This window comes from Populus euphratica, unplaced genomic scaffold (genome assembly GCF_000495115.2).
Source record: "Populus euphratica unplaced genomic scaffold, PopEup_1.0 scaffold201.1, whole genome shotgun sequence".
NCBI lineage: Eukaryota > Viridiplantae > Streptophyta > Magnoliopsida > Malpighiales > Salicaceae > Populus > Populus euphratica.
In genome coordinates, this window is record NW_011500084.1 from 118,912 (window position 1) to 144,482 (window position 25,571).

Consider the following 25,571-nt stretch of genomic DNA (forward strand, 5'->3'; position numbering starts at 1 on the left):
GAGTAAAAGACTCAATTGAATCAAATATTTTAGAGTAAAGATATATAGAAAGAAGTTCTTTATGCTTCCATGCTTTCTATATTCGTAACTATGAACATTATATGACTGAGGATGAAGAGTGAAACAAACACTATTTGAAATCTTAGTAGATATAATTTGAACATCACCTAGTAAATTATAATTATCTTTATCTTTCTCATCCCATATCAAGAATAAAGGATTAGGGAGCTCAATATATTGCTTTAAACCTATGATATGCTGACATCAAGCATAAGGGGATAAGGAGCATGTTTCTATAAACTTCTGACATATTAGACGTTAAGTAAGGTGGATGAGGAATATCATAACTTTTTTAGGATCATGTTTATCTCTTTTTCCACTAAAAAGTTTTCTAAAACTTTTTTTCTTGTTATCAAAGTAGAATTATTATATATTTTATTAATCTTAATTTTAAAATTATTTGAATTTATAGTGTTAATTCTCTTTTCTTGCACATCTTTCATATAGATCACCCAAATAAATCACCTAAATTTTTAAGATTGAGTTCATAAACTTAAACAAAATAGTCTTTATTTTCATCTATATCTTTATGTTTTTAGATAATTAAAGGTTTACATATACAATTAACAAAAATATAACTAAAACCTTTACATTTTGCACATTAAGTCTTTAAATTCATCCTAGACATTTCATTGATGATGTTTGTCCTTATTTTTTTTATAAATTTAATTATTACCAAAATACCAGAATTAGACCAATAGGGCATACCAGAATCAGACCAATAGGGCGGAGCGCCTATATAATATAATATTTGTTAGGTAAACTGTGAATAAGAAATTTATTTTATAATTAATTGTATGGATAATTCTTAATTGTATAGACATTAGATATATGTTTTTTTATCAAAGGAAGGAATAGAACAAGAATTTGTGGAAAAGATGGTTAAACAAGAGATTTAAGATGTAGGGACTTAACTAAAAGCGAAATTCATATAGACATTAAATTGAATTTAATGTAAAATACAAGGATTGAAAAACTTTCAAATAAGGACTTCTCGATCAGAAATAAATACATGGGCCAACGTAAAAAAATTTGAAATTCAGTGACAAATGAACAACCAGCATTTTTTGTTTTCTTTTTGTGAATTCAGGTCAACATTGTGATCGACTGTTTGGAAATACAAAGCATGTAGAAATCAAGGCGTTGAAAGGCATTGGGATCACACTTGTAACCAAAGCGTTGTAGAGTTTTTCACAGGATAAAGAGAGGTAAAGGACCCTTACAGGATAGAAAATTATAGAAGAATCAGGAGAAAAAATCCAGAAAATCAACAAGTTCCAGTTGAGCTGTCTAAAAGGCAAGAAACAAATCATCCAAAGAGAATCCTCTAAGATCGATGCACATCAAAGCATATTACAGAGCACAGCACTACCTATGAGTTCAAAGAAGCGCACTTCAGGTCCACCACACCACTCTTATTGTTTCCAACATCAAGAGATTATATGGACTATCAGTCAGCTGTCCAGCTCTGCTCCACTACTTCACGAACTCTGCGGTTGTACTCCCGCTTAGTCTCACTAAACATGCGAGCAGCTTCAGAGTTTGCTGGGGAATTTGGGTTTGGATCACAGAGCAGAGACTGGGAAAAACACAGAATAATCTTTTGTTAGTATATAACAAACTTTCAAAAAACATTTCTCTAAGTGGCAATAATATCAATGACGATCAGCAAACTATTACATCAGATGAAATATTGACACACGTAGGAATGCCTATACAAGTAGCCAATGACAACAAACTGAAAAAAAGAGAAAAAACATGTGCAGATCATTATTTATCTGGTGTCCTGCCGAAGTAGGCTTCCCAAATTGCAATCAACATTTTTTTTCCATGAACTCATCAGTTCCAAATCAGCAACCTCTTGATCGCAGACATCAGATGCATATCATTGCACTTAACAATTCCACTCATAAATATAAGCAGAGAAAAAAAAAAAGAAATAAGAGGCTTATTATCTATGCCTAAATTAAGGATATTTATGGACTAGAATAAACACGTATTTTTTGTTGGTGTTTTTACTACTGTATATTCAAAACAAGTTTGCCGATCCAAGGACTGAAAACATTGGACCATCCTCCTCAAACAGTGTCATAATGGGAATTGCTAAAAGAATCAAACAAGCCAATTGTCTTTTGGAAATAAAATAATCAAATAAGCAACATTTCAGGATGATAACAACTTTGAAAAGAGAAACATTAAAGATGCCAGACTTCTCAAGTGCAACTCGAAAAAATTTGGGGTGAGATTATTTGAAATACCCAAATGATTAAGCTTACAAACCAATGCACAGTAGACAACAATCCAAAGAACAGCAAGCAAATAAAAAGATGTGAAAGGACAGCAGTAAAAACAAATGTAGAAGGTTTGGCCTCCTTATTTCTTTTTGAAGCCTTGGATATTTTTCTACCAAAACCACACCAGAACACAACACCCCTTCTAACATGGAAAACCCTAAATCTTCATTTTCCAAGCTCTAGCCTAGCCCATGCTCAAACCCATCACTACTTGACATAACTAGTATTGTGCTGTTCAGATTTTGTTTTTAAATACACTGAATTTTTTTTAAAGTCAGCAGTTCATTTCATTATGCTTGGATTCAGCATTGAGTCTGAGATAGTCCAGAACATGATCACTTAGAAGTTAGAAACATGCAAATTGTAGGTGTACTATAGTACAATCTTGTATATGAGCTGGAAGCCAAATGATGCATGTATTGGTCAAAACTTTCCACTATTTAGTTGCATTCAAAGTGAACACATCTGAGAGTATATGTCTACACTAAGTAACACCATTGAAAGTCTACTCATTCATGATTCATAACAAACACTCAGCACATATCAAGATGAAACAGAAAGAAGAAGAAAACTTTGAGCAATATGAAGGTATAATAGCAAGGTAAAGGACTTTATCTGCTGAAAGTCCCCTTTATAAAGGTTCTTGGGAGACGTGACCTTGACAGCCCACCCTTATGTCCCCCCTTCCCCTTTTTTTCTTTTGTTAAAGTAGCTGCAATTAAGATTTGTGGACTGTGATTCACAACCCTACCCTAAGACATACTATCTACTGTGATTCAAAACATTGCTCATGGTTTCTCAATCTCAAAAGTCAACCACATGAATCAAGATAGTTAAAACACAACATGCATAACAACTAATGAGTACAACATAACAATTCTTCATTACTAAAATAAAAAAAAGAAATGAGCTGTATAAATTCGAACCTGGATGGAGGTAAGTATAGCAGCAACATCATATATCGGACTCCACTGATTTTGTAAGATGTCCAAGCATATACTTCCATCTGCATAAACTGGTAATGCCAATTGAAACAAAGTGAGACAATCCATACAATTGCCTATACTCCAAAAAGAAGAAGACAATCTTTATGAAGAAAAGTCGAATGCTAGTTAATTTCAAAAAGGCAAGAGAAAATTACATGTCAAAAAGAAACAATGTAAGGAACGAGTTCACTGATTTACTAATGCAAGGAAATATACAAGTAAAATATCAACATACTGTTTGGATGAAACATCCGTGAAACAAATCGGACTGTTGGAGGTTTATTCGGATAATCCTCTGTGAATTGAAGAGTCAACTTAAACGTCCCTGAAGAAGATTGAGAAGAATTTAGACACCATAAAAGAATGCTATAAGCAAAATGGTATGCACATAAAATGTGTGGCTGAACACACACCCAGTTACTGGGGTATGTATATATCCAAAGGTCAATAGAGCCCACATCCCAGAAGTGATTAATTGTAATAAACACATCACTGTTTTAAAAAAAAAACATGAGAAAAGACATCAATTACAACCTATTCCCACCTGCTTGATCCTGCAATTACATTAAAATACTAGTTGATACAGATGAATCAAGTGGATGCCTTTATACTTTCATCACTCATCCAAATCTTTCTCCTTCCCCTTCATTCATCACTCCGCTTGATGGGTACCTTTCAGCTTCCTACCTCTATTTTTTTATCTCCAAACTAAACACAGCGAAACATATTTACATAACTTCCAAAATCTATTACTTTCCGATATTCCACATCAAAATATTTAAAGATTAGGAGTAGTAGTCATAGTGTCCAGGGTGTGTGTCCTTGTTCAGTATATACCCTATCTTAATCATGATCGAGACTCTTAAAATTGTAGGACTTAAAGCTGCCCAATAATAAATATAATTAATGTAATCAATCAACATGCAACCATAACCCATCGTCCAATAACACGAAACAAAACCAAACAAAAAAGGGGTAAATAAAAAAGATTAGATATAATGAAGAAAAAGCAAGAATCAGAATTACCCACCTCCATCCCATGGAGTATCATCAGGTCTACGAATTAAAAAAACAAAAAAATTAATAAGAAATCAAGAAAAGAAAACGATAAAAGAAAAGAAAAAAGAAAAGGGTACCCGAAAATAACAGCGTTCCAAAGCATGATGTTGTTGTCTTGGGGGGCACCACTGATGCCGGCAGGTGGATCCTGCTGCAGCCTCTTGAAATCCCTCATCAACCTCTTCCTGGCTGGGGTTGACATCGTTTTGTTTCTTCTTGTTGTTCCTATTTTCCTCTTCCTTTACCTTTCTAGAGAGAGAGATCTGACGATTATAATGATGTGAGTAAATCTATCAAAGAACAAAGATCCATGAGAGAGGTATGGAGGAGAACGAGGAGGAGGAGGAGGGTTTGGCTTCTTTTTTCTTTTCCTTTTTTTATTGGTGGGGTGGGGTGGGGTGGGGTTTGTTCTTGCGTGTTTCGCAAAAGAGGTCTAGCTCGTCCAATGTAAGAGACTTCTTTCCGTGTTTAATCATTCTCAACACATTTTTAACAAAACACCTCCTCAACTTTACCCTTATTTTGCACTTACTTTATTTAACTCTTTTTTTTTTCCTTTTAATTTTATCAAATTACATTTTTTTTCTTCTTTCTTTTTATTTTTCAATGTGGCTGGACTAGAGTGATTTATCTATATCAAATGTAAGATTAAAATATGGTTTTGTGATGAAATGAAAGGAAATATGAGTTAATTTATAAATAATTAAAGATTAAATTATTAATATAAATAATAATGATAATAATAATAACAACAATAATATTTCAAAAACAAGAAGTGAATAATGAATATTTATATGTAATCGATGATGATGGAAAAAGGAGAAATGAATTGTAAAGGTAATGGTAAAACTCTATGTATTATTAAGACACAACAAAGAATAAAATCATAAGATTTGATTAAAATAATCAAATTAATTAAATCTTATCTGTATTTAAAAGAACAATCATCGTGATAGTAGAAAATCTTAATAAAAATATAAATTGGATATTCAAATTTTTACTATTTCATTTAAAAATCAAAATCTTTTAAAAAGATAGTCCAAATATTATAGTTTTATCAACATCTATAATCTATAGATAAAAATCCTATTAATATATTTTTTTTTACAATTTTTGAACCCATTTAAATAATTTTATATGATCATTAATTTGAAATATTAATCTAGAATCAATTGGCAAGCTTTTATATTATTCTTTAATTCCATTTTCTCTTATACCATACTTTTAAATATTTATTTCTTTTTTATATTAAAAATTTGTTATTCATCTTACACGTCATATTCTTAGAAAAAATAATGAAAGGAGATGATGTTGATCACTAATACATCTTTATGTGGGAAAGTTAACCCTTCTCCATTCTTTATAGTAAAAATAGTTAATTTGTATCATGGGTTTAAGGGATAAGAGATAATGATAACCTACTTCTCATAAGTTTTTCTCTCTTGATGGAGTCTTATTTTATTGATAATTCATTTTTTTAGGACAATTCATCATGACATGCATCGTTCATTTCATCATTTCATTTAAGTTGGATAATTTGTTTTAATAAATTATTAAAAATAACCTTTGTTGATAAACTTTTATATTTTGTTTTTCAATGTAAAACAATTCTCATATCAAATTGATCTTGAATAATACCTTATGATACATGTTAGTCTCTTTCCTTGTTTATTTTAGGTTGGGCATCTTTTTTCATAAATTATTGAAGATAGCTTTGATTAATAAAATTTTTTATTTTATAACAATTCTCTATATTATTAATATTTTTTTGGTTATGGATATATAGATCACCCTTCATAAGAGGGGGTATTGTGTAAAGTCATTATTTTTAATGGTGGTATAAATCTCTATCTAGGTTATATTTTGGAGTGTGGTCAAAAGTCTAGGAAAGATAGGACAATTATAAATTAACACATTCATATTTATCTCAATAGCCCTAACCTATTTAAAGACCAACCAAATTTACAGGACTCCTTCTTTCATTTTTGAAAGTGTGGATGAGATCTTCTATGCTACTTATGTTCAGCAATCAACTTTGCATAAAGATTTCTCAAAGTTAAGGATGAATATAGAATTCAAATTAAGATACCATATACAAGTTGACCCTTGAAAAATGATTGAGAGAATCATGCATAATGCATTAGAATCCTATGTAACAAATATAAATCGTTATTCATATTTAGTACACTTTCCATTGGTCTATTAGCCCATCATGGTTGTTTAGGTTTATTTTTTTATAGATAAAAATATCTCGAAAAACAAGTGTCTAATACATATTTGGCTCATATTTAGTACACTCTCCATTGGTCTATTAACCCATCATGGTTGTTTAGGTTTTTTTTTTATAGATAAAAATATCTTGAAAAACAAGTGTCTAATACATATTTGGCTAATTGAGAACCTCTCACTTTGTAGGGATATACATTTCACATATAAGGCTTTTATCATCATAAACTTGACTTTGCTCTAGGCTTTTTTCTTGTTTACTGCCTGAGGAAAGCACTAATAAAGAATGGTGATGATGGCGGTGGTTACTCTTATAATTGTGACTATATATTAATTCATTATTTGACTCTTTTTTGCTATTTTTAGAGCATCCACTTAAGGAACTCTCTTTGTGATGTTGAGAATGGCTTTTTATGAGAGGTTGTGGGATAGATAATGATCTCTCTTACTCTTTTATATCTTATTATGGCATATTCCCTTCTTGAACTGAAGTTTTTTACACACATTAAGAGGTGTTATTTGTCTAATAAATGAAGTCATCTACCATTAAAGAGGTAAGGTTTTCAATTTCTTTTGTATGGACAAAAATAGACTTCATAAGCTTTTTAGTTGTTGGTGAAGTACTTATGGTGGGAAGGTATATGACCATCTCATGCATGAAGTTTTTTAGTTACTAGTCATGGAAAGAAATGAACGATATGTCAAAATAAAGAAAAATAAAATTATTTTTGTTCAAATGACCCATATATAATGTTAATGATAAGGTTTAGGAAAATTCCTAGAAAATTAAGCACATTTTAAGGCTGATAAATGGATTGAACTATTGAATTTAAACTACTAAACTTGAAAATCATGAGTACCTAATAAACAATTTCCATGTTGGATTTAAAAGACTATCTGATGCTCGAGTTAACATAAATATAAAAGAAATAGTCTTATAAATTGTGTGATGTATATATTTGCAAATATATAATTAAGAAGAAGATGATAATATACACTAATAAATCTAGAAATAAAAACATTTTCTTTATTTGGTGGTTTATAGATGTTTATATAGTCATAAATATGCTAACTTGTATAAAAATAAGTATAAAATGGAAAAGATATATATTACATGATTTAATGGTGAACATTTGAAGTAACAATTCTAATAATTGTAATTGGTGGTTTAATATTGATTAGTAGTTAATCATATGGGTCATTCACTAGCTATGAATATTTCTAATGTCTCTTTATAGACATGGTTATGATATAAGAAGGCTAGGATATTTAATTCAAAGTACTAACAATACAAAAAATAGATGAAGTAGTTTGAGATTCTCTTATTTGGACTTATGTCTTCCAATAGGTTTATCCCAAACTTGTTCTAGAGATTAGTATATTGTAAATTAGTTAGGTTAATTAAATTTCTTAAAAGTTATGTGATCCATTCTATATCAAATGAGCATTGGATAATATGGCATGTCCAAGTCCAAATAAATATAGTTTGCATTTGAGCTTTTGACTATAGATACATTTCATGACCCTTTAGTTTTTTGGCTTTGGATTATGTCTCTTACTTTACATGATGTGTATAATATTTAGGGTTGTAAATTCTAGACTTATCATACAAAATATTTTTAATTACTTAAATTATTCTAATTAAAATGCCAAAAAAAAATGAGAAAGGGTTGTTTTTATCTTTATTAGTTTTATCTTTTAATAGAGAGTCCAAATACTCCATATACTTTAATTTTACAAAGAAACAATTTAAGGAATAATTAATGGAGAATCTTCTCATTTAAATAATGGTTTAAAAGCATCAACAACAAGTAAGATACATGTAATTGTATATAAACCTTAAGAATTTTTAGTTTTATATATTTTTTTATTATAAAATATCATATTCACATAGTCTTGGACTCTTAAAACCTCTAGAATATTGTATAGGACTAAGGAAAAATAATGTAAATGCATAATAATATAGATAAAAGTCTATATAAAGAGTCTAGAAATAATTTAAAAAATCAATTAAATTTGTTGTAAAATTACTCAATGAAATACTACTCATTTACTTCAATATTTTTTAATGAATAAATAATATAAAAAAATATCTCTTGTAAAGTTCAAAAACAACAACAATAAACAAACACATTTCAAATTGATGTATAAGAAAAATAAAAAAAAAATGCTAAGGGTGATACTTGAACAAATGATTTTGGAGTAATTTGGTTAAAATATTAAATATTTCAAAAGAATTATTCCTATAATAATTTTAAATGCCATAACATAACTTCCTGTAAAAGGGTATAATTAAAAACAAAACATAAATTCAGTATTTCAATATAAATTAAGAAATAAAACATTATGAATTCCATTCATGTTTTTCTTTTTTTCTTTTTTGTATTTAAATTATTTTTTATTTTAATTTATAATTTTTTATTTGAAATTTTGTTTATGTTGGCTAGGAATTGACTCAAATAATTTATTTCAATTAGCATGTTATGAAGTTCTTAGGATATAAAAAATATCTCCACATTAATTTAATGTTTGATTTGATAAAATATAATTTAATTTTATTTCTTAAAATAAATTAAGATTAAAAAAGAACAGGTTTGAAAATAAAACAAAAAAGTAAAAAAGAGCAGGTTTGAAAATAAAACAAAAAAGCAGCCTTTTTTAAATTTGTTTTAATGTATCCAAGGGCTAATTTAAAAATGTTATCCCTAAAAGTTTTTTTTTCATTTTTTTAAGTTTTGGACATTTTAGTTTAAAAATTTTATATTTTGGCTCAAAACTTAATTTTTTTTATATTTTAGTTTTTGAATTTGAGAGAAAAGAAGGATTTGCTTAAAAGCATGATAAGAAAAAAAAAAGTTATTGGTTGTTCATTTTTTGGTAGCTAAAAAAATTAATTTTGATCTAATAAGATCCATTTAATAAAAGAAATTTTATTCAGGTTTTATTAACCCCTTATCTTACCAGAAAAATAAGACTTGAGTTTCAATTTATTTATTTATTTAAAATTATATTTAGATTTTTGATCTACTAAAAGTTGCTTTGAGGTTTACAAAGTTTTTTTTATAGTTTTTCTAGTGAGAAAAAGGTTGAAGCATGTTTTTTAATTTTAAGACGGCAGAACATGACTTTTTAGCTATTTTAGATAGTTGAAATAAAACTAGTCTTAAAAAAAAACTAGATAAGGTATCATCCGCTCATTTAAAAAAAAAAAGATGGAAAGACACAAAAAATACCCTTATAATCCCACATAACTATTTTGTTTATGGGCTAGTTGCACGGGCCTATACAAGCCCAAACATTTAACCTTTTTTTCCTTTTGATTTTAATTACAACTCATTAAAATAAACTACTTAAAAATATAATTAGGGTATTATTTTATTAAATATTGTTTAGTTTTTATTTTATTTTCAAATAAGATTATAACATTAGCAAGTATTTTTTTTAATAACTTTTCATGATGTTTTTCTCCTTCAATTTTATTTGATAACTTTTTTACACATATCTTTCTTTATTAATATAATTTTTAAAAAATAGATTTAAAAAAGCAAAGTTATTAAAGTAAATCAGGTTCGTGGCTTGGATCATAGCTTTGGTGGGTGAACTCAGGTTGAACCATGTTAATCCAAAGCATTGCCTTTTAATATTTAAATAAAAAATCTTATAACAATGTCATTTTTTAAAATAAAAACAAACTGAATTTTGTTTAGGACAACCAGACTATTAAATCATAATGGAACAATTCTTATCTGATTTGATGTTAAATATTGTCCAATAAAAAAAATATGATCAAAGGTTTTCAAGTTGACCTCCCATGTTAGATAATGTTCATTGATATTATCAGAAAGTGTTTTATATTTTTTTAATATATTTACACTAAATTTATTAGAATATTATTATTTTTAATTAAAATTACTTTTATGCTTATAATAAGATGCTTTCTATTAAACGAGATAAGATATTTTATTTATATTCATCTCTCCATTTTCGTACTTTTTTTAAGTAAGTATTAATAATGTTTTTTATTAGTACATATGATTCTCTATTATATATATATATATATATATGAAATTAACAATTTACAATTAAAACCTTTTTTAATATTAGAAAATACATTGACAATGCTTTCAATTTTTTTTATTTGTGTTCATTTTTTTCATCTAATATGTAGTAGAAAGAAAATTTATTTTGTTAAATATATATGTAGTTGGGGAATGCCCTTAAAATTTTATAAAAAAATTTTAAAGTTTGTTTGGCAATATAGTTATGGTTACTTTTTAAAGTATTTTTCACTTAAAAATATATCAAAATAACTTATTTTATTTTTTAAATATTATTTTTATATTAATGTATCAAAATAATATGAAAACACTAAAAAATTATTAATTTAAAGTAAAATAAAAAAAATAAATCTTTAAAAAATTATTTTTAAAATACAAAACTAAAAAGAGTTTAATCTCAAGTTAAAATAATAATATCACGATAACATAACACCAATTCCACTTGTTATTTAATTTATATTACTGTCCATCCTTAATGAAAACAATTGAAGTGACTAATGTTTGTTTCTTTTTATATTTTAAAAATGAGTATTCCAAGCACGACAAATGAATAAATAATATAAATAACATTACATGGCGTGATGATCCATGGATAACATCAAAATTAGGAGTGAGTATTTTCAATTTGGTTTGGTTTTTATCTAAAAAAATAATTAAAATAAAATTTTAAAAAACTCAAAAATACAAACCGGACTCGAACCAAAACCAGGTCAAATCGATCGATTTCGATTCGATTCGGTTCGGATTTTTTAATAGAAAAACCAGAAAACGTGTATAATATTTTTAGGTTTTTTTTTGGAGTTTTTGTTGGGCTTTTTTAGACTTCCTAATGGATTTGTGTTGGACTTTCTAATTAGGCTTATAATTAATGTTAATATTATCTAATTTTGTTACAAGATTCTATAATATATTTAATATTTTTTGACATTGAATATTCATTTATATTAAATTATTAGTGCTAATATTGTGTTCAATATGTTGCAAGTCTTTCTAATATTTGTGTTTTAGACTCCTCTTCCATCATGTTTAAATAACACACACACCAAGTTAAAATTTAAATTACAAAACATTGTCTTTAAAAGGGCTTAAAAAAACAACAAATAACCTTGCCATGAAAAAGAAAACACTTCATGCAAAAAATATAAATATTCATTATGCATATCATCTCAATCAAAAAACATATCAAGATGATAAAAACATTGCACTTTGATTCCTTAACACCATTAACATCAAAACCTGGAAATCAAGATAAAAAATTATAACATGATAAAATAAATTAGAATATGTAAAAATAAAAAGTAGTATTTTACCATCAAAGTAACTTTTGAACTAATTATCATCTATGGCTAGATATAACTTTTCACCAAATTCTACAAAATAAAAAATTAGACATATTAGATGATTGCAAATGATTTAATTAATAAATCACAAAATAAAGGGTGCAAGTTTATAAAAAAAATTACCTAACTCAAGGTTTTTATAGGTTTCAAGATCCTTTATAAAGCTTCTAATATCAGTTGGAATTGATCTATGATGCAATCAATTTTCATAACAAATGAGTGCTTGAATAGTTGTTAGAGATAAAGAACTTCAAAATTGATCAAGTACACGACCACCGATGCTAAATGTTGATTCAAAAGCCACTGTAGATATAAGAATAGCCAAAACATGTTGTGCAACCTTTGAAAGTGTCTTATGTTTCAAAGCATTGCTTTTCCACCAACCTAAAATATCTAACTTATCATCATTAGGATCCTCACAACCATCAATCAAATACCTCTCAACCTCATTTTTATTTTCCACACTATCAACCTCCTATAAATGTCTTTTGAATCGACCCAAAGTGTTAACATCTACCTCCACATCATCAATAGCATTAACATCTTATTTATACCTATCATTATCCACCACTTCATCAATTTTCAAATAAAACTCATACAAGCTCATCAAAATATCTTTCACCTTATTTGTTAGCAATTGTGTTTTGTCATGATTACACAAATCACCAGAACAAAATTTCATATATTTTAACTTGAAACATGGATCTAAAACATTAGCCATATATAACAAAAAATTCTGATTTACTTCACAACCCCAATACTTCTCAAACTTTAACATCATATTCATCATCATTTCACTTACAATATTATCTTTATTTTTATACAATTGCAACAAGTTTGTATGCATGTAAATCAATTCATTAAAGAAAGAATTTGATGTGACATGCAATGAGCCAAAAAATTTCAATGTAACCATATAAAAGATCTTTAAGAACTTCACCAAAGTTCTAGCATTTTCCCAATCATCCAAACTAGGTGGCCCTATGTTTTTTTTATTCCCCTTTGAATCAACCTCTAAAAAGTAACTTATATACCAAGGTTCCTTTTCACCTAACCTTACAAACACCTTTTCAAACTTTTCAACAACTTCTAGCTTAAGATAAGTTGAATTTCATCGAGTTGCAACATGTAAACATAATGATTTCTTACACTCTATATGCAACTTTTTAGCACAATTCTTAAATGCAAGTTGCCTCGACAGTAAAGATCTCACAAACCTAATTGCATTTCGAATCTTAACAGCTGAAACATTAATCTCTTTCAAGTCATCACACACAATGAGGTTTACAATGTTTGCACAATATCTAACATGCAAATGCTCTTTGACAATATATTAGTTGGCCAAGCTTTCATCACATTCTTTAAATATGAAATAGTCACATTATTAGAGCTTGCATTGTCTACTGTAACAGTCAACAGTTTATCAATCTCCCACTTCAACAAACAATTCTTAATAACTTGGCCAATTGTCTTACTCATAAGATTGGAAACTTGACAAAAATTAAGAATTATTTTATGCAAATTCCACTCATTATCAATCCAATGAGTTGTTAAACACATATAGTTAATATTTTGGATTGATGTCCATGTATATGTTGTTAAGCATAATCGTTGATCCCTAAGAGCTGTTCTCAATCTATCCTTCTCTTCAATATAAAGTTTCAAACAATCTCATATAATAGTGAAATGAGAAGGAATGTCAAATCTAAGTTGTATAGTCCTATCAAACAATTTAAATCCCCGACCCTTCACAAAATTAAAAGGCAACTCATCAATTATAACCATATTTGCTAGTACTTGTCTACATTCATCATAATTATAACATATTTCCTTAAGAGTTCCCACATTTTATTCTCTCAATTTACCCTTCTCTATCTTAAGTTCCAATACCAAAACCTTTTGTTTCTTATCAACCACAAAAGGGAACTTTTAGCATGCTTTTAAATGACTCCACATATTACTTATGTCGTTAACAATAGTATGACATACATAATGTTTCCCACAATAATTACATTCAGCTCTAAGGGCTTTAGGATCAACATCAAGTTTTGTAAAGTGATCCTAACTTTGTGACTTTTTTTTTATCATAAGCATTTCTTTTCTTTGATGTAAGGACTTAAGGTTGCTTATCTTTTGTATCTGTGGTGGATATTGCAGTGGTTGATTCTGTGTTAATTTTTGAAGTTAGAGAATTGATTAATGTTGATGTAGTGCCTGTAGATGAAGCATTTTGAATTTGAGGATTTTTTATTTGTTATTACATAATGAAAACATGTTAATAACCATAATTTATAATAGACTTAAATGTACTAAAATTCAAAGAAACTAATAAAAATTAAATGTACTAAAATTCAAAGAAACATACATAATGTTTTACAGTCAAAACTAAAATTATGGACACGCTTAAGCTAACACATGATTTACATCTGAAAATTGAGTTACAAATCTAAAATCACTAATACATAATTCTCAAAACAATTAAAAAGTTAATCGTGGTCACTTAATAGGGACAAAATCTACACATGATAGGCTATAGAGAAGAATTGGTTTCCAGCCACTTCCAATTAAGACAAAACCTTGGTGGCAAGCTTATGTTCCATGGCTCAAAATTTTAATCACCTTAAGATGACAAGGTCAATTTAGGTATAACTAATGCTAGGGGTCACATTGAGTTTACTAAAGCCTCTTTCACTAGGATATCCTTCCAAAGGCTATCAATAATCGTTATGCATGTCACAATATCTGGTTGGCAACCTTCATTGTCCATTTTCTTTAGCAATTCAACAATGACAGGGGTCTTTCTAATCTTACACAAACCTTTTATAACTGTATATCTCCTTCCTAAAGATAAAGAACCTGTTCTTGATAATTTATTTTCTAATAGTTTTATTTTGTTAAATTGCACTAAAAATACAGAAAGCTAGGAAGAAATGTGCAGGACAACATCAAAATTCAAACTAACCATATATCTTCTAAACCCATCAGAATAGCTTCAAAATTGATAAACTAAGACAAATGTTCAACACTACACTAGTATCAACACAACAACCCATTATTACAACATCAAAGGCAAATAAACTCTTTTAAAATGACAGCAAACACATAGATTCTTGAGGCTTGTTTTAGCAAAATGAGAAGAAAAGTTTCTAGCTTTTTTCGCGTTAGAATCCAACAAAAGTGATTATAGAATTTCTTAAACAAAATGATTAACAACAAAAGAGAACTTAATTGTCTTTCTCGAGAAATCACTTTTAAGCTTATGTAGAAGTTACAGTGAAGAAAGATATAATACCCAATTTTGAATGCTTTTTATTTGATACTACTTTATAATGGTGCACTACCGTATAAGTTATTACAGGCAACCAAAAACATCCTTTCAATTTATTTTATTGTTATAGAAACTAAGAACAAAACATGACTACTGGTTTTGATCCCATTTCTATAGCAATTGATTACTATGTAATTAGACATAAAATTTAATGAGCTGCTACATGAAAGCAGTTGATATAATATTATAAATCACGATCAGGATCGAGAGATTTACTTGTTTGGCTTGCTGGTAGCGAGTATCGACTGCGATCTACAATGAGAGAAGTGGTAACCTCACAGCTTTGAATGACTAGTTTGAAGATGAAGATGGTGTGGGAGAGTGATATGGTTGGCTGTGGATGAAAATAGATTAACTTGATTTGAGTGAAAGCGGATGATCTGTGAGTGAAAGTGTGAATTGTGAGGGACTAAGAGTTGAGGCACTTGAGGGAGGCAGGGAGCAGCTAAGGACTAAAGAGCAAGGAGAAGGACAAATGTTAGGTGGCTAAGGTTAAGAAAAATAATGTGTTTTTTTTATATATTTATAGTACCCCCTTAAACCAAACAGGTTCGGTTCGGTTAGGGTTTTTTTAGTTTTAGATTTTCGAAACTGAAACCAAATTGAACTGAAAATTTTTGAAAAACTTTTAATCGATTTAATCAGTTTTTTTTTATAGTTTAGTTTTTTTGGTTATTTTTTTCTTGATTTTTTTGGTTTAATCGATATTGATTTCTCGGTTTTTTTGCTCATCCCTAATCAAAACCCTCACAACTGGTAGATGAGTTAAAAAAAAGTTGTGGGTATGGCTTATTGATAGACACACATTCTCATTGTTATTTATCATCATCAATATTAATAAAAATTAAAAAATACTTTCTTTTTAAATTTATAATTTTTTTATATTTAATTTATTAAAGATTATATATTATAATTTATTAGGGTTTATTTTTTACATAATTATTTCAGTTTCATGATGCTTGTGAGTTAAGTTTATTAAATTAGTTTTTTAATTAATTTTTTTTAATTTTATCATTCAATTTTGAATTAATTAAAAATTAAACTTCATTATTTGTTTCAATTTGCTTTCTATGAAATTATATAAGTCTTCTGATCTAAGTTATGGATTTCGCAAGTTAACCTAAGTTGACTCAGATTGTTTTTTCTTAATTTTTTAGAATTGATTTTATTTTTTAATTTCATCATTTAATATTGAATTGATTGAGAATTAAATTTTAAAATTTCTTTTAATTTGTTTTATATTAGATATCATAATCTTATGATCTGAGTTGACCAAAATCGATCAAATATATTGTTAATTTAATATTTTAAAAAATACATTATCTTAATTTTTTTTAATTAAACTATATTTTTATTATTTGTATAAATTATTTTTAAATCCATCAACTTGCAAAGTTAAATTAAATAAACCTCCATATAATTTTTTTTTATTTTTTACTAAAATTATATTAATCCAAACTTTTTTTTAATCTAGGCAGCTGAACTCTAAATTAGTAAATTATTAGATTGACCACATCATGATTATAAACACCACCTCAAAAAGGTTAAAAATAAACAATCTATGGACAATGACTCAACCGCCATTTAGATGTATCTTTCATAGCTACACAAGTGTGTTTGATATTATGGTAGTTATTGTAATTATGTTTTGAAAAAAATTATTTTATAAAAAATATTTTTAGTTGATTTTGATTTAATATTTATATATGTTTAGTTAAAACTCTTATTAAAATTGAGGTTGAATAAAAAGTAGTTTAATGTGTTTTGTTAAACATGCCTTTCAAATTGAGGTTATAAAATAAAAAAAAAATATTTATATTGATGATTTTTAATTTAAATATCGTAGATTTAACTACAATTATTACACCATTAAATAAATAATATTTTACATCAAATTTTTTTATTATTCCATTAACTTATTTATAAAGATTTAACTACAATTATTACACCATTAAATAAATAATATTTTACATCAAATTTTTTTATTATTCCATTAACTTATTTATAATTTCATTACGTATCAAATTCATCTGACAAGTATTATAGTTTTTATGATTTTTTCAGCATGAAACAAAATGAGGTAAAATATCATTAGAAATAAAATTAAAATTGTAATCAAATTTCATAAATATTATGTTATTCTAATTTATATAGTGTTATTAAATAATATTAAATATTAATTTTTTTAATAAAATATAATTTTAAAAAAATTAATTTTTTTTATCGAATTAGATGCAGTACAATAAATACTTTTCATGTAAATAATATAAAAAAATTCATCTAATACTATTCACGTAAACAGTATTAAGAATATTAAGAGCGCATTGCAAGTGGATTGTAATTTACTTAATATGGTACTGTTGTGAACAGTACCAGATGAATTGCAAAACGCCATTTGAGGAAAAAAGTTATTGACCCACTATATAGTAAATAATTTTTTTCATGTTATCAAACATCTAGCTTACACAGTTAGCTTTAAAAGCTAAAATTACCGTATGAACAAATACTATCAAGTTATTTAGGTAAGTTTTAAAATGCACTGCAAGCTGTGTTATGTAAAAATTTAATTTTTTTTATTAAAAATTATTTTTATATATATATTTTGTATTATTGTGATGGGCTAATGTAAAAATAATTTTTAAAAATAAAAAAATATTATTTTGATACATTCCAATACAATTTTTTTTAAAAAAATTAATTACAACTATACTCATATATATGCCATTAAACAGTCAATTAATTGTTCATTTTTTACCTAAATACAAAGCAATAATCCATGCAGTGTGTTAAATAATAACGCAAGATTTAGTAATATTACAATTTAAAAAGAATCTGAAATGGATTAGAAAAACACTATTATCATCCGAAAAAACACTAATAATGTTTTTTTTTAAGGTTTTTGAATTTTAATTGTTAAGTATTTTCTTTTTTTAATTTCAACCTTAATATTATATCAACTTGGTTTAAAGCTGATAATTTCTTTTAATTAATTTATTATGAGGTTTTTGCTGTTTTAAAAAATATTTTAATTTTTAGTTCACTTTCAATTTTATACAATAAAATCTGATTTTTTAAAACTTCAGGATCAAATTTTAAAAATATATTTTATACATGCTATAATTATTATTTTTAATTATTTTACAATTAAATTTTTAAATATTACATTTCACACCTGGGCTAAAGTAAATTTTGAAAATTAATAAAATGACAATAATATCCTCAAAGCATGAAAGGTAACTCAGTTTTTCTCTTCGTGATTGCTTGCTCTCCTCTCTCGTACTCTCTCTGTCAAAAACACAAAGGAAAAAGCCAAGCACAAATCCCGTAACTTCCAAAACCTTTCCTTATGACCTCTTTCTGAAACTACTCCGGAGAGAATCACACAGTTAGATTGTACCTGCAGGCCTGAGAAGAGGCTGGGTCTCTTCTACTTGCATACCGAGCTTGCAAGCTTCTATGTGAAAAGACGAGGAGTAAATGGGTTTTAGAGGGTAGTAGCTGAAAAAGGACTACAATTAGAATGTGTTGGACCCTGTGAATGATATGTTAAGAGTACAGGTAACCTCATCGGCAACCGGTGCTTCAGTCTAGCTGCCGTTAATTTTCTGGGTTTCGGGTTAGAAAAGATTTTTAAGATGAAAGAGACTAGCAAGATGAGAGGGCTGCTTCCTTGTATTTTTGGTGGTTTGACATTAGAGATCGTGGTTCACGGCGGGAAAGATGGGAGAGAAGGACTACTCTCTTTCTTTCTCTCTCTCTTTTTTATCAAGTTTTATAGTGGTATTTTGTTATTTTTAAGCTTTTATAGCTTTTTTTTCCAAGTTTTATAGCGGTATTTTGTTATTTTTAAGCTTTTATAGCTTTTTAATTATTATTTCAAATATAATAGTAATTTTATAATTAAATAAATACTTTTGTTAATTTTTTTATTTAAACCCTATTAGTTTACTTACATCTCAGTTAAATCCCGGTCGATTTTTAAAGAGTAAATCTTTTTTATAATGATATATTTTATTTATAAAATTTAAAATTTATTTTTTAAACAAAAACCATCAAATCATTTAACCAATCATCATTTTTTTTTACCTCATTTTAAAACTCAGTTATAAAGCATAATATTCAAAAGTTTAATTACAAAGTGAAAAAAAAACCAACCTGCTCCGAGTGCTTTTCCATCACAATTACAAAGAGAAGTAGAATCAATGGATGTTTCCTTGAAAATGAACAATCAAACTTTATTTTTTTTTTAATTTTTTATAAGATTTTTTTAATTTTATATTCATGATTATAAAGTTTGACAATTTTTTTTTTATAATTTTACCTTTTAATATAAATTAAATTTTTTAAAGATTATTTTAATATAGTAATGTTAAAAATAAATTTTTAAAAATGTTTTAATATTATTTTAATATAGTAATGTTAAAAATAATTTTTTAAAAATAAAAAATATTTTTTTAATTTATTTTATAATAAAAAATAATTTAAAAAGTCGCCGAAACCTCCAATCATTATCAAAAGCTTAAAAACGACGCCCACACGCAAACAGCGAAAACACAAAAAACGGCGAATGGGAATAATTTAAAAAGGAGTCGTTACTGATTTGAAGGTTTCACTGCCTTCCGCTTCTTCAATATTTTTAATTATATAAATTTCCTTAATTAATAGATAATAATAATAAAGCCGCGCAAATAATAGTGAGAGAGAGCAGCAGCAGCAGCAAACAATGGGCTCCTCTTCTCCTTCTCTTACCCTTCTTTACTCTTTGATATTTGCCTCCTCTGTGTTCCTCTCACGTGCCACTCTCAAAGGTAATCAACCTTCTTACTTACTTTGTTTTGCTCGCTTTCTGATTGATTATGACGATCTGTTGTGATATTTGGAAATTAAACTGCATGTCGCTGTCGGGTCCTTTTCCTTTTCTTTTTCAAGCTTTTGGGGATGAGGCTGCTGGCATTTCAAGTCCGTACAGTATATTATTTAATGGGATTTAATGTTTTTATTTATTTATTTCACGCTGTGATATTTGTAGTATAATGAAGAAGAATTAATTGGATTGTTTATGAGGTTTTATAAGATATCAATTTTTATTTATGGGGTTTTGTTAGAAATCGCCACAGGTAGGCACGCTTTGTATTATTATTTAGTGGATTTGATATTTAAATCAGATGATGGACGTAAAAATATTTCGTTCGATAAAGAAATGTTGCTGTATTGTGGCTGAATAGGTGTCTTTTTCTGATGCCATAACCATTTGAGTTTTGGAAGGTTTCAAGGGGTATGAAATTTCTTGATATCACAAACTTTGGAAGAAAACTCTTATCTGGGTGGTTTTCTTTTGGGTCTTTATTGGTAGTTCTAGCTTGCCTTGTGCTGTTGGCTAATTTATCTTTTTCTTCATGTGACTGAAAGCATTTTCTTTGAATTCTCAAAAAAAAAAAAAAACAAACACTTGTTTTGAAATCTCTAACCTTATATTGTACTTTAAGTGATTTTTTTTTTGGCCTTTGAATGATTGATACTTAACAATGCTTTCTACAATTGCAGTTCTTGACCCTGAGAATCCAGCTCTGGATGTCACCCCGTGTCGCTTGCATGGGCATGTGTTTAGCCATGATGTTTTCTTTTGTGAACGAGTTAAAGTTTCTGGTCACTCTAGATGGAAAATCAGTAGTTATGCTAGTTCATTTCGAGTTACTTTGGCTCCATCTGCAGTAATACCGGAGAGATTGCATAGAAAAATTCAGGTTTGCTTTCACCGGTAAGTGAATTTCTTGACTCTTTTACTTCCTCTCTTCTTTCTCTGTTTGATATACTTCCTATTACAGAGTGAAAATTTTATGTCTCATCCATGGAGCACTCGCAGGAATGCTTCCCTTGGATTATGCCAGTGTGAAAAGGATGATTAGAGGGCTGTTCAGAAGGGGCTGTGGAGAACTGCCATGTCTCCTTATGAGGAGAGATATGTTGATGTAAAGTTCGTTGGTGATACTTCTGGATCTGTCTCAATCGCTGTTGATGAAGGTTTGGTTTCCCTTGTTCCCTGTCATGTTCGTGTTTTCACTGTATTGAAATTTCCTTTACTGATTCTGATTAATTGTCGTTTCCGCAGATTTACAGCAATGGCGCCTCGTGTGTCTAGCAGCTGGATTTGTTTTACTATTGCTGGCATCAATTGTCAGCAGTTGGGTTCCCTTTTATTATAGCACTTCAATGGCTGTTGGGGTTTTTCTGGTCATTATATTCCTTCTTTTTCAGGTACATAAGTTTGGTTTTGTTGTTTTCAGATCTTTCTCCTCCTTTCTCCAATGCTTTTTTTTTCTTCTCTCTTTGCCAATGTGGTACCATCAAATTGGTTTCAAATGCATAACCCTAAAACAGTTTTCAATAAAAATTCTCGAGCACTGATGTTATTTACTTGAAATTTTGGTTAAGGTTCCAAATGTGCCAGTATGTCCCTGATTGAGTTGTGGATAAATAGTGATAGATATGGAACCCGTGTATGTCCAAACAAAACATATAAATGTTGGCAAATAACATGTTGTTGCTGCATCAAAACATATAAATGCTAAATAATCTGACTAACATTGAGCTTGGTAAAATGAAATGTTGAATAATTGAAATATGAGATTATTTAGGGATACACATTTGATGCTAAGAATAAGCATTGAATTTCTGGTAGTAGATCCATAATCAATAAAGTGTTTGTGATTGTCCCAGAAGGAATGAAATATTTTCTTCATGGAATGGGCTGTTTGCATTCTGTGTTGATTGTTCTACCCAACATGCACCAAGCCAAATGAGGCCTTCACACCTAGAGCTTATAATGAAGGGGATTGCCATGATATTTTGTTAGCTAAGCCAGCTGCTTTTAGGGACTTGAGTTGTATGTAACTGCATTTGCACGCATGGTGCCTTATGCAGCGTCCTAGTGTCAGAATGGATATTTAGTGGCATTCTCATGAATTTTCAAAATTGGATTCCCTAGACTATTCTTCAATTGAATCCATTTGCTATTTCATTTCACTGATTTGTGGGTGTTTGTTATCAACATATACTGTCCAAGAAAAAAATTGTTCTGAATTTCTGAAGTTCCATTGGATTTGATGCTAAAACTAATATGTTGCAAGAGGTCAACCTTGTGGAGGTTGATTATCACTCAAGATTCAAGAAGGTGCTAGTTTGGCTGGCTTTCGGTTTCCATGCCTCCATCTATTCATTGAAAAAAAGTTGGAAGTTACGACAGAACAGTTTTTTTTTTTTTTTGGTAATTAAAACAACATTTTATAATATTGCTTAGGAATATTATTTTCAAATAGCATCACTCTGGAACATTGATGTTGGTTTTGTCATATCACTGATGTTCTTGAACATTAATATGCTTTTAATATATTCAAGTTACAATTCAATGCCTGCAATTTTGCGATTCTATATTTCATCTTAATTTTTCAACTCAACATTTTATAGATACAACTATTATGTTTTCCTTTGCTCTAATGATTCAGGGAATGAAATTGTTGCCAACTGGAAGGAAAAACTTTTTCTATCTTTTCATATATGGATCAGTGGTGAGTTTGCTTTTACTTTAGCTGTAAGTTCCAATATCTTCTTATCATTTCTTCACACTTGCTCCCTTTGTTTAGATAATTTTCTTTTTTCTTTTGTCTGTGATGCATGGCTATCTTTCTATCCATTTCTGGTGCAGCTTGGAGCTGGCACTTTTGTTTTACATCAAACTTCAATTCTGGTAAATTCGTTTCTTGTCAATTTTGGGCTGAGTGAAGAGATGCACTATCCAGTAAGCCTTTCTCTTTCGCAGAGTTTTATATAGCTTACTTGCAATTACAGATTCAAGGGAATCAATGTCCTAGAGCCATTCCTGCAACGAACACCATCTCACCATGCAAGCACTCCCATATTGATACTGCATTAAATCTTTTGGGTACCTAATGCCAGCAGCTTCAATTTCTCATATTTTCTTTTGGAATATCCACAGAATTATCCACAAGCTACGTTGGCTGTTCTAATAGGCTACTTAAGACACATATTTTTCAATTTCTCATATTTTCTTTTGGAATATCCACAAGCTACGTTGGCTGTTCTAATAGGCTACTTAAGACACATATTTGGCATTACTTTGTTATTTGATAAATGTGATTTATTCTGATAATATTTAAAAATTTTGATAAAAAAAGAGAGATACAGCTTTTACTTAATTCAAAATCCCCTTCTCTCAAAGTACTTATACACAAAGAAAAGAAGGCGAGAACCAATTGTGTGCATGTGGTCCTTTTACTATATTATTCTTCACATAAAGTTTATTCTTTATTTGCTTCTTCCTAACTGTTATTTTCTGACCTTTCCCTGTTTCACTACAGGTCTGCATATTTGTATTAGTAGGGAATGTTCTTGCAGGAGCTGGTTTAGGGTACTGGATGGTGAGGAAATTTGTAATCTCAAAGGATGGGAGCGTGGATGATGGAATAGCTCGGTTTGTTAAATGGGCAACACGCATTATTGCATCCACCTTTATTTTCAAGGTATGACATGTGTTCAGGTTGATTCCATTGCTCAATGTTGAACTAAACAAAGATTTCTAAAGTCGTTCAAATGCCTCAAAATTGAAGAATCATCATACAGCTGCAGCATTTTACAGATGTACCTTTGCCCCATTGTACATCCACACATATAAATACAACTAGAACCCATGCATGATGATGGCATGGATAATGAAGTTCACCTATTTACAATGAATACCCTCCGTTTATTGCATGGATAAATCTCTTATGCCGCCACAGTCCACAGATGCATGAGGGGACTTGTTTAATTTATATATAAAAAAAGAGGGGGGCGGGGGTTACTTTAGTGCATGAACACAAAAAAGCTTTAATGTTTTGGATAGTAGAAGATGTCATTAAAGAAGAAAAGCTTTATAAATCATCTAGAAAAAAGTTTTTTGGGGAAGATAGAGGCTACTAAAGGGTCAATGATGCAAGCTTTAATCACTTAACAAGACCATAGTACCTATTCATAGGTATCCAGTTCTCTGTTTTGGCAAGAGAAAGTGAGACAATGGTAATTGGTTATCTGTGACTTGCTTCTATTGTATGATATTCCCTAAGTTACTATTATTATTGGACAGAATATTATATTGGAGAATATTATATAGGATGAGGTAATGCCTCAGCAGACTTTGATTGTTGTTAGCCAGACCTTTAGATCATGTTAGATAATTATATTATGTCTTGGGTTGTGTACTTGTGTTGGTTAAAGCTGCTTTTCTGTTCTCCGTGTTCTGCTTTGTGCTGAATTCTGTTGTGGCCAGTTGTCCTTAGTTTCAGCCCTGTAAGGCAATTCTTCGATCCTTCCAACAATTGTGCCTCATTTTCCTATGACAATGGGATAAGATGAGTCTGTGAACTTGCATACATCCTCTTCACACTCCAGAATTCATGTAGTATAGACTCGACTTTATTCAAAAAGCACCATCATCATTCACTGCCTTAGGCACCGTGTTCACTGTCATTCTTTTACAATCTTCTTGTGTCTACTAGCTTAGCTTTTTTCTTCTTAGCTCATTTATCTTCTGATGCAATTAAAGTAAATCTCTTGTAGTTATTTTAAGGACAAATTTTGTTTGACGGCAGATTTGAGTGATGACTGATAGGTGACCTTTCATATTCCTGTTTTCCTCTTCTTTCTCATAGCACTCTTGATACTCTTTTAGCAATGGCTGCCTTGGTTTCTTCTTGGGTAATCTGCACTCTTATTTTAAAGTGGTGGTATCGAATGTGAGTACTATAATTTTTCTGTCCCTACCTTTTTTTTTCTTAGTACTGTTGTTTTGAAGTGGATGCATTCTGCTCAAAAGTTGGTAAATTTTGTATCAAATTAGTATTTGGAATCTAAAACAAATTAATTGCCTTGTGAAACATTTTTTAGCAAATTATCTAGATTGTGCATCACAATGGTCTTAAGAAAAGTTATTTGGAGGGGTGGTTGTAAATCCCGGGAGATAAATGTTTGTGTAAATTGCAAACTAAATAAATGAAAAATAAAATTGAAGAAATTCATGTTCAAATTTAAATAAAGAATGACTTATATTGGTTGTTAATATGGTTATTATGAAATGTATCCTTGAATGAGGATAATTTATGAGATATGCTTGTGATTACAGGAGGGACCACAGGCGGCGGCGGCGGCGCCGGCGACAACAAAACCAC

At 28.9% G+C, this 25,571-nt stretch overlaps 1 protein-coding gene and 1 pseudogene across 1 annotated transcript; one reads left to right on the plus strand and one right to left on the minus strand.

Moving 5' to 3' along the window:
- Window positions 1–1,202: 1,202 nt before the first annotated feature.
- LOC105108908 (ubiquitin-conjugating enzyme E2 2) lies at window positions 1,203–4,816 on the minus strand. The gene is made up of 5 exons (XM_011003406.1): window positions 4,477–4,816; window positions 4,371–4,396; window positions 3,576–3,665; window positions 3,281–3,369; window positions 1,203–1,639 (listed from the first exon to the last, which is right to left on the minus strand). The coding sequence occupies exons 1-5, from the start codon at window positions 4,599–4,601 to the stop codon at window positions 1,511–1,513; spliced, it is 459 nt and encodes a 152-aa protein (XP_011001708.1). The 5' UTR covers window positions 4,602–4,816; the 3' UTR covers window positions 1,203–1,510.
- A 15,092-nt stretch (window positions 4,817–19,908) lies between these two features.
- The window catches only part of LOC105108910 (uncharacterized), a 7,012-nt pseudogene continuing 1,349 nt past the window's right edge, over window positions 19,909–25,571 (plus strand).

What these genes read in the sequence shown, in the direction of transcription:
- LOC105108908 (XM_011003406.1), bottom strand. Translation starts at nt 4,601, where the DNA reads ATGTCAACCCCAGCCAGGAAGAGGTTGATGAGGGATTTCAAGAGGCTG. An exon ending in TGGAACGCTGTTATTTTCGG is followed by an intron (nt 4,397 to 4,476) that starts GTACCCTTTTCT and finishes TTTAATTCGTAG; the next exon opens with ACCTGATGATACTCCATGGG. An exon ending in CTATACTTACCTCCATCCAG is followed by an intron (nt 1,640 to 3,280) that starts GTTCGAATTTAT and finishes TGTTTTTCCCAG; the next exon opens with TCTCTGCTCTGTGATCCAAA.